This window comes from Macrobrachium nipponense, chromosome 2 (assembly GCF_015104395.2).
Source record: "Macrobrachium nipponense isolate FS-2020 chromosome 2, ASM1510439v2, whole genome shotgun sequence".
Taxonomy (NCBI): Eukaryota; Metazoa; Arthropoda; class Malacostraca; order Decapoda; family Palaemonidae; genus Macrobrachium; species Macrobrachium nipponense.
The window spans coordinates 74,294,723-74,306,532 of record NC_087201.1 but is presented as its reverse complement, the minus strand read 5'-3'; the positions used below and the strand labels follow the sequence as shown (position 1 = coordinate 74,306,532).

At 29.1% G+C, this 11,810-nt stretch overlaps 1 protein-coding gene across 1 annotated transcript in view; it reads right to left on the bottom strand.

Annotated features, from left to right (window-relative positions):
- The window catches only part of LOC135220666 (chorion peroxidase-like), a 33,167-nt gene extending 22,225 nt beyond the window's left edge, over window positions 1-10,942 (bottom strand). The window contains exon 1 of the mRNA XM_064258035.1: window positions 10,837-10,942. Within this exon, the coding sequence (XP_064114105.1) occupies window positions 10,837-10,850 (14 nt within the window). The 5' untranslated portion in view covers window positions 10,851-10,942. The remainder of the gene's footprint in view (window positions 1-10,836) is intronic.
- Window positions 10,943-11,810: the final 868 nt, after the last annotated feature.

Here is an 11,810-nt window from a genome sequence, read left to right as displayed (position 1 = left end):
TAAAACCTAATTTGGGACTTAGAAGTATATGACATCTCTGAGTTCGGGGAAAAATACTCTTGAATTTTAGTCCCTGTTCAGTTTTGTACCGGTGAACGTGACTCCTCCAGCGTCACTGCAGGAAATAAGTCGACCGAAGATGGATGCACTTAATCTAAATTGAAATTGACTACAATCCATGTGCACCGAGGTGCAGTGCAGTTCCCATTCTTTTAAAAAAGGTTTTAACCTCCGACGAAAGTTAAAAGAAGTAATTCTGTTTTTTGATGATTTAGTTTCATACATATTTGCAACATTTACTTGTATATATCATTGCTTTATTAATTCCTATTATTTTATAACCTACAAAAAAATCAAAAATAATAAAATAAATATAAGCCAAGAAAAGTAAAACTATTATTCATTTGTTCAAGAAAAGTTGTAAAATTACGTTTCCGTATATATATATATATATATATATATATATATATATATATATATATATATATATATATATATGTATATGTATATATATATATATGTATATATATATATATATATATATATATATATATATATATATATTATATATATATATATATATATATATATGTATATATATATATATATGTGTGTATATATACATATTATATATATATATATATATATATCTATATATATATATATATAATATATATATATATGTTATATACATATATATATATATATATAGATATATATATATATATATATATATATATATATATTATATATATATATATATATGGAATATGTATGTATAATATATATGCATGTGTATATATATATATATATATATATATATATATATATATATATATATATATATATATATATATATATATATATGTATATATATATATATATATATATATATATACACATATATATATATATATATATATATATATATATATATATATATATATATATATATATACATATATTAAGGTCTATAGAATACCAGGTCTACCCTCGCCCAGGTAAAATGGGAGTGAGCGGGGTAAAGGAGTTTTAATCTTGTAAGGGGTAAATTTTGTGACGTCAAACGGATCTATGATTCTGTGGCTAACTCTATAGAACGCTCATTATCTTTTGCTAAATATCTAATAGTATTAATATTTTTTCACAGAATGTGGATTTAAGTACTAATATTGATAACTTGGGAATTTCCACACATTTTCATATAGAAAAATATGTAATGTTTGAAAAAATATTATAAAAAACACACATCTTGCAACAAAAAATTTTCACTATTGAACACAACCAATTTATGGCGATAAATCACAGATCTTTGATGAATCCTATATGAACAATGTCCATGCACCTTTTCAAATAAGATACATTCTTAAAAATAACAAAGCAGTTAGATACGTTGCTTAAAATTTGTTAAAGAATTAAGGAGTAAATACTTGAAACATGCTTTTACAGCCTCTTTACTTTATTCAATATTTTTTTAGATGAAATGATTTCCCTGTTTAAAATTCTAATTCTAAAGAACGTTCGGCAACGAACGAAATACGTGACTAAATGAAGAAGTAAATGAGTAAAATTTGATATTCTTACAGCTAAATTTTTGACACATTAACAGCTCTCCTAGGGCTGGTCCGATGGTTTAGATATTTTTACGTGGCTAGGAACCAATTGGTCACCTAGCAACGGGACCTACAGTTTATTGTGGGATCCGAACCACCTTATATCGAGAAATGAATTTCTATCACCAGAAATAAATTCCTCTGATTCATCGTTGGCAGAGCAGGGAATCGAACTTCGGACCACCGGATTGGCAGCCGAGCTCGAAAACCACTCGTCCATCGTGGAACTAGAAAATTGGAGTAAATGTAATAGTTCTCACAAGTTAGAAGTTGTTCGCCTAAGAAAGCAAATCTTCTGGCCTTTCCTATTATGATAGGAAAGTTAAATAGGGACATGAAAAGGAAAGTAGGAAAGAGAGAGACTGAGAGAGACAGAGACAGAGAGAGAGACAGAGAGAATTAAGTAAAGAACAGAATGTTTAATGCTCGAATATGGACTGGAACTGATAAGCATATCCGAAAAAGTGTCGGCAACTTTGGAAGTTACGAGGTCATTGCCGCTAGTAAAAAATACTTAATTACCCGGTAAAAGTGACCAGTGAATTATTCATTTATATATATATACATATACATATATATTATATATCTATATATATTATATATATATGATGATTACATCTTATATATATGTATATAGTATATATATATATATATATATATATATATATATATATAGATATATATATATAGATATATATATATATATCTATATATATACATATATATATATATATATATATATATATATATATATATATATATATATATATAGATATATGTATGTATATATATATATATATATATATATATATATATATAATATATATATATATATATATATCTATATATATTATATATATATATAGATATATATATATATATATATATATATATATATATATAGATATATGTAATATATATATATATATATATATATAATATATATATATATATATATTATATATATATATATATATATATATATATATATATATATATATAGATATATGTATATATATATACTATATATATATATATATATATATATATATATATATATATATATATATATAATCTACAGAAGGAAGAGCTTACATGATATATTGTTATGTATTTTCTTTAAGGCAGGACGCAAAAAAGATAGAGACATATTCTAATGATCAGTCATGTGTCTCTTCATAAGTCAAGTGAAAGATTTGTGACAATCTATCTTTTAATGCCAGCGTCCAGCCACACCTGTCAGACTACAGTAATTACCACGGTAGGTCCTGAACCTCAACAAATCCTTCGATCAATTGACAGTAAAATGAACAAGGTTGCCCACATGTTATTTGGAATTACACACAGTTCGCTTACTCATACTACTTCCTTATTTTACATCTGTTGGTCCATTCTTATCATATATATATATATATATATATATATATATATATATATATCTATATATATAATATATATATTTTATATACTATATATATATAGTATATATATATATATATATATATATATATATATATATATATAGATATATATATAAGATATATATATATATATCTATCTATATATATATATATATATCTATATGATATATATATATAATATATATATAGTATATATATATGACTGGAAGGTAAAAATGTTCTGTAACAACAGAATTCCATCTAATAAAAGGAGCCCATAAAAACACCAAAATGTAGAGAGAAAAGTACTATATTTCAGAGACTGCTGTCTCTCTCTTCAGGTATATGAATGAGAAAAGTTTACAGAAAAGTGGTATTTATACCAAGAGATTCGTCCACAAGTAAGCCCCAATTAGGTCACCCCGCTGATAATCTTCCTTTAATCTTCTTAAGCGTTGGCTGAATGAACACTGCGTCGACGATGTCCGATGTCCAATTCCCTTTGAGATGTTCATTACCTGCTTCTCTTTATTTAATTGGCCGATTCCATCATTTGACTCTTGTACCGGCAGTTGCTGCTATAATTACACGTGACATATTCCAGTTTATTCTATGGTTATGTTCATTTATATGGTTGAAAATAGCCGAGTTCTGTTGTCCATACCTAACTGACCGTTTGTGTGTTATTAATCTCTGGGGAAGTGATTTACCTGTAAATCCGATGTAAGATTGGTCACAGTCCTGGCATGGGGTATATGAGATCCCATGCCAGGACTGTGACCAATCTTACATCGGATTTACAGGTAAATCACTTCCCCAGAGATTAATACAACACAAACGGTCAGTTAGGTATGGACAAAAGAACTCGGCTATTTTCAACCATATAAATGAACATAACCATAGAATAAACTGGAATATGTCACGTGTAATTTATAGCAGCAACTGCCGGTACAAGAGTCAAATGATGGAATCGGCCTTAATAAAAGAGAAGCAGGTAATGAACATCTCAAAAGGGAATTGGACATCGGACATCGTCGACGCAGTGTTCATTCAACCAACGCTTAAGAAGATTAAAGGAAGATTATCAGCTGGGGGTGACCTAAATTGGCTTACTTGTGGACGAATCTCTTGGTATAAATACCACCTTTTCTGTAAACTTTTCTCAGTTTCATATACCTGAAAGAGAGGAGACAGCAGGTATATGAAATATCGACTTTCTGTCTAAAACATTTTTGTGTTTTTTAATGGGCTCCTTTTATTTGATATATAACTTTTATAATATATATATTATATATTCTATATATATATCTATATTATATATTATTATATATTATATATATCTAATATACACACACACAACACACACCACACAATTTTGGTAGATTTTTATATATATTAATCTAATATATATATAATGGGTAGATATATATATATATATATATATATATATATATGATATATATATATATATTATATATATAATATATATATATATAATATTATATATAGATAGATATACCTTTTATTATATACATTATAATATACATATATAGATATATATATATATTAATATATAGATATATATATAATATACCCTAGATAATAGATTTACCTGTACTTGGGCGCGAACGCAGGTACATTATAAAATCCAGACCCCGTCAATGGAAGCGATACCACCCAGCTACCGCGAGAGGCTTAAAGGTATATGCCATCTCTCACCTCAAATACTTTCTCGCGCTGAAGTATTCGTTGGTTTTGGAGACAACATCAACCCGCCTCGACCCCGGTAGTTAAGTAGCGGAATTAATATATTTTCATATATGCTTAATTCCGAGGTAGAGCGAATTAGATATTAAAGGACATTGTAGCTCGATATATGTATATGAATCACGGTAATGTGATATGACTTATGTAAAATGCTACGTGTTGTCAAAAGCGCTACTTAACTACCGGAGTCGAGGCGGGTTGATGTTGTCTCCAAACCAACGAATACTTCAGCGCGAGAAAGTATTTGAGGTGAGAGATGGCATATACCTTTAAGCCTCTCGCGGTGGTTGGGTGATATCGCTTCCACTGACGTTCCTGGATTTATAATGTACCTGAGTTCGCGCCCAAGTACAGGTAAATCTTTGATTTAATCGAGAAAAAAATTCCCCCTTTCGGTTAAGCATATATGATATATAATTCCGAGGTTAGAGCGAATTAGATATTAAAGGACATTGTAGCTCGATATATATATATAAATATATATATATATATATATATATATATATATATATATATATATATATATATATATATATATATATATATATACACACACACACACATATATATATATATATATATATATATATATATATATATATATATATATATATATATATATATATATATATATATTATATATATATATATATATATATATATATACACACACACACACACACATATATATATATAATATATATATATATATATATATATATATATATATATATATATATATATATATATATATATATATATACACACACACACACACATATGATAAGAATGGACAAACAAATGTGAAAGAAGGAACTAGTATCAGTAAGCGAACTGTGTGTAATTCCAAATAACATGTGGGCAACCTTGTTCATTTTACTATCAATTGATCGAAGGATTTGTTGAGGTTCAGATCTACACCGTCGTAATTACTGTAGTCTGACCAGGTGTGGCTGGACGCTGACATTAAAAGATAGATTGTCACAAATCTTCCACTTGTGGTATCAAGAGAAGACACAAGACGGATCATGAGAATATTTCTTTATCTTTTTGCGTCCTGCCTTGAAAAAAATGCATATTATATATATCAGGCAAGCTCTTCCTTCTCTAGATTAAATGAACTTTAATTGCAGGGTAGAAACTGTATTCTGTGACTTTGCCAATGGAATTTACTGCGAGAACTATTCTGTTTTATTTCTTATGTTAATTATCTACGATTTGTAGCCTGTCACCTAATTTTGTGATAATAACGCAACGACTTTGTTGAAAGATTTTCGAGGAATTCTGAGCAAGCGAACAGAAAACGCTGAATATTATTTGAGCAAGAACTGCATTCGCGACTGGATGATGCCTCCCGTGATTCGTGTTATCGCTTGAGGCGCCATATTTTCGAGGTTAATTGTTCAGAATTTAAAAGAACGTAAGCTTTAAGTGACAGATGTTTGGGCCATTGCTGGAACTGAAAACATTACGATTGCTAAACGGGAGCCAAATGAGTGTTACGTATTTCCAAGGATGACATCTATTTTTTTAGGTATTTCTAAATAAAAAGGTTCTTGCGGTACGCAGCTGTCAGTTATTTTGTTGCTTTATATATCACTAAATGGTTAAAAAAAAAAAAAAATCTTCAGTTATTAGTTACATGTAGGAACATGAACTAGGTTGGTTTAGAGAAAGTTGCTTACATCAACATGAGATCCACCTATGCGATTAGGATATGAGTTAATAATTACATTCAAAATTAACCTATGTCCGATCAGCGCTGAAAGAGACAGGCATAAAGTAAGAAAATTCTCCCGGGAGCTATTTTGCAAGAGAAACCATTTCATTCTCGAAGGCTGTGGGATTCTCGGACTATTAAGACTAAATCTCCAAATCTCTGTCGCTGAAGATTACTTAATGCAATTTAATTAGTCTGAAAATAAAATTTGTGCTATTATAACAATGGAATCAGATCACTGAAACCACACCCCCCCCCCCCCACACACACACACATAAAAACGGGTTTTTCTTAAAAGAGTTGTTTAAGATAATTTAGGAGTCACTTTCAAATCAAGTGATCTCATCTCGGGAATGCTCGCTAAAATGACAATAACATTTCAAAAAAAAGAAAAAAAAAATTTGACAAGAAAAAAGAATACCGATATTTTCATTAACAGCCTAAAATAAGTTGAAAAAAAAAAACCGAATCAAGTAAAAATGGAATTTTGTCCTTCGTTTTTCCCTGCATTTTCAATCGGTACTACAGAAGATAATTTACAATTTATTTTTACATGGAAGTTTATTAGGTAGTCTCTCTCTCTCTCTCTCTCTCTCTCTCTCTCTCTCTCTCTCTCTCTCTCTCTCTCTCTCTGCGCAAAGCCACATGACAATAAAACGGTGAGTAAAATATCAAAAGCTGTAAAATTTAAAAAAATGCATGAAATATAACTGATCCGGGAATGCTTAATAAAAGACTTTTCTCAGAACCAAAAAGATCAAAGTTGAGTAAAGCTGGCAGCTAAAGTTATTTAGTGGAGTTAAAAGTACTGATGGAAAACGCTGAGAAAACTTCACCCGTACTTTCTGGAATAATAGTAAAGTGTTACGAGAAAAATGAATTGTCCCTGATTGCAGATAGCACGCAAACAGTACCACATAACGGTCACTTATCGAATAAGATCATAATGATTATCGAAATAAGAAATGCCGAAGATAATATAGCAAATAAATTATAACATGGTGGACTTCTTCGATAGCTTCCTTTCCTTTAAATGAACCAAAGAGTCATCCATTTCTTTGAGGTTCTGTCAGTGCGTGGCTGTGGATACTCGTGGCTGTGGATACTATTCTGTACTGTATAATGAAGCTTTTGTGGCAAGAAAATAAAAGATGACTTACAAAAAGACTGCACCAGATGAGTATGAATATATAATTTCCAAGAAATGAGATGCGGGTTTTAAAACGACAATGTGATGGTACGTGACTCCTCCCACTTTACCACAATAGAAATTCTCTCCATGCTTCCGCGTGTTTGAGAATCATTTAACCTTCCATAGTTTTAGAGGCCTCCATTTGTTTGGTATTAGTCTCATCTTTAATTTTTTCCTTGGTTAATTTTTTATCATGGAATCCAGGCCGAACAAAGGTATTTCGTTAGTGTCTCCAGACGTCGAAGCAATTCGAAGTAAAGATATCGTGTAACATAGCACGTTATTCTTAATAGTAAGTAATTTGGCGAACAAAAATTATGGAAACGATGGCCACAAATTAGTATTAGACACTCGTATGTAATATTTAATATATATTATATATATATATATATATATATATATATATATATATATATATATATATATATATATATATATATGTGTGTGTGTGTGTGTGTGTGTGAGTGTGCGTGACTGTGTGTATGTTGTGTAATTTGTAACAGTCGCAATGTCCTCTTAAATGACACTCGTTATAAAAAAAAAAAAAACGCGAAGAGTTCTACAAGTTAAGAGGACATTGTGGTTATTACAATTACATATGTATCGGTGAAAAGTGGCAAGTAGTTGCTACATATATATATATATATATATATATATATATATATATATATATAATATATATATATTATATATAAATTGTAACGAAGTGCCAAGGATCTGGTTACTACACTTACCAATCTTTAAATGAGTATCTCACAACAGTCAGGCACCTGAACGTTCATCACAAGTAAAATACGACTGAATACTCGAAAGGCAACAGTGATCCCTTAAACAACTTACCAGTATTACAGAAAATCAGACTAAGTTCATTAATTAAAGGGCATCACTTCATCAACAGCTTTAAACGTCTAAGTACTTCCCTGGTTCTAACTCACTTCAAGTAAATTGAAGGAAAACAGCTCAATTACCACTCTATGTTTCTACCTAAACATAAATATAATAACTTACGTATACTGGTGATAAAGAAAACACTTATAGAAATTTTATATACAAAAATATATTATCAAACTCAAAATTTATAAGTGAAATTCACAATCTAAGGGAAAGGTACTGTTTCTTGATAACAAAGCAAAGTTTAATTAATTCTTGAATTAATTAAGTAAAAATAAATTAAAATCAATTTATTCAAAATAATTTATCTATTAATTCAATCAAAATTTAAAAGTGTTAGGTAATAATTAAAATTTGGAAATTAATTCACAAGTGCTAAACAACAATAAAACTTCGAAAAATAATTCTTAAGTTAAATGCAAATTAATTCACAAGTGTTAAATTCAATTAAATGTGCAACGATTAATAAATGAAAACAACTAAGTTAATCAAATTGTGAATGCAAATGAATATACAGAAAAATGAGGAAAATACCAAAATTGCAAAAAGCATTAATCACACAGAATATAAAATAAAAACATACACTTCAATAAGAAAATGGATAAATGCACAAAAAATCACTTGAATAAGAAAATGGATAAATGCACAAAAAAATCACTTCAAATGAAACAAACACAAAGCAAAAAAATTTGCAATGTGTAAAAATTTAAATTTTCACCCAAACACTGTAACTATTAGTTGCAACTAATAAACTTTCAATAACATTACCTTGGTACCAATTTTCCTTACTCTGCAGCTAGCTCCAAAAATTTCACCAATTCACAATGTCACACAAGAAAAGGCGCCGTTACACACTGGTACAATGTTTGTTCAGATTCCACAAAAAGCACTAAATAATACTAAATAACTCTAAGAAAACGTAATCCAAAATTTACGAGTGACCATTAATTAAGTACAAAATCTTTATGTTACTGTAATATCAAGTATAGCGCAGGAGAGAGAGAGAGAGAGAGAGAGAGAGAGAGAGAGATCAACGCAATGATGTTCTAAGTCTGAATGAATCTTCTTTTTGTACGGAAGCTGAACAGTGGATTTCACACAAAACGTTTAGTGCTTGCAAAAGATGGTGCAATATTTCTAGAAGCTTCTAATATGACGTAACTTTACAGATTAATTGTGAAATCTTCACATGGCTTCTTGACAAAGACATACACGTATGAAACCATTCCTGTACGGAGTATGCTCAACAAACTCGAGCAAGTAAGATTGACAGGTTATGAAAACAAAACAGAGACTTTGAGGTCTCTAATCTGAGGAGTTGACTTATTATAGAAACAATTTCTAGCTTGGAATGGACAAAGTTAATCTCTCTCATTCACATTCTACGTTATATACTTTTAAATTATGTTATGTGAAATCTGAACATACATTTTTATAACATCCTATAACTCTAAGCTAAATAAGGAATCTGGAAATGTTGCAAAACTCTTTTATATAACATTTCATACAGTCAAAAAGAAGATATATGCGTTATGAAAGTAGCAGCATATATATATATATATATATATATATATATATATATATATATATATATATAGATATATATGAACACTCACACGGTGGTTGGAATATACTACTTGAATTAGATGTAAGAAAAATACTTCTTGTTAATGGGATGGGTGTTGGGAAATACAATCAAATAACATCATCAAACATATTATCATCCCTATGGGGTAATGTCAAACAGACATCTTTAGTTTTGATCCTCGAAAATGTCTTCGCAGTAAGAATTAACTTAATACTTCAAAGGATATTAAGAATGAGAGGGCAAGGGACATGAAATATTATTATAATGCTATTCCGCTTGTGTATTGCTGTCAGGAATGGCTCTTGCTAGAAATATTTCATTTCTCCATAACAATCTATTTATACTTCTAATAATGTGATCGAGGTAAGTTTTATTTTTAAAAGAGCTTGAATAATTGAATACTTGAAAAGGCAAGGAAGAATAAGTGATGGAGAATATTGTTGAGTTATTATTAGAGGGAGAGAAATCTCTTTTTTTTATGTGAGGATTGAAATTTTCTTGAGCTTAAGCGCGACAATGATAAAGGATTTAGATACAGGAATAAGATGCTCTTCATCACCAGCATCTTAATTTTTGAGGCTAAGCTTATCCTAGTCTTTTTCATTGCAGAGTCCTTCATTAAAAACGCAAGAAAAAAGACACCTGGAAACAAGACACTCTCCTACCTTATCCCCATCATGAGCAGCGAGTAAAACGATACTCCACAAAAAAGAAGTGTTCAGCTAGGCAACAGTAATCTCCGCATGCAGTGCTTGACTGTCTCTGTGGGAAGAATGACCTGGAGTTCCTCAGGTATTTATAGGAAACTCCATAGCAGCAGGGAGGAGGGGACGGTGGAGGGTCCACCCACCATTCCCCTACCTCACCATCAGACCGCAAACAAAAGACCCAAGACAACTTTCCGCATTTGCTGTTTACTTTCCGGGTCTCTGCCATGCATTCTGAGACCGATCTCTCTCTCCTCTCTCTCTTCTCTCTCTCCTCTCTCTCTCTCTCTCTCTCCCTCTATCTTCAATTACTCTTCCAAATCATTGTCATATGTGATTTATCCCTTGTAATATTTCCAATAGTAAATTATATACTGTTTTATACATATATACGCATTACATATATATATATATTATATATATATATATATATATATATATATATATATATATATATATATATACACACACATATATATTGTGTATTATATAAATATATATATATATATATATAGATATATATATATTATTATATATGTATATATATTATACATATAATGTAGTGTACATATCTACATACATACATACATACATATATAATATATATATATATATATAGTATATATATATCTATATAATATATATAATATATATTATATATCTATATGTAGATTATGATATATATAATAATATATATATATATTATCATATATATATATATTTATACATATATATATTACATATATATAATATATATATATATATATATATATATATTAATTATTCATGCTCAATATAGTTTCCTTTCGTCCCTCATGACCTCCTACTCATATCTGTAACCTCTAACTTTCTCTTTTAGTCGTCTATACCATCTACACTACTTTTCTTGAATGTATCTTGATATTAATAACCGGCTAAGTTATGGTTCAGTA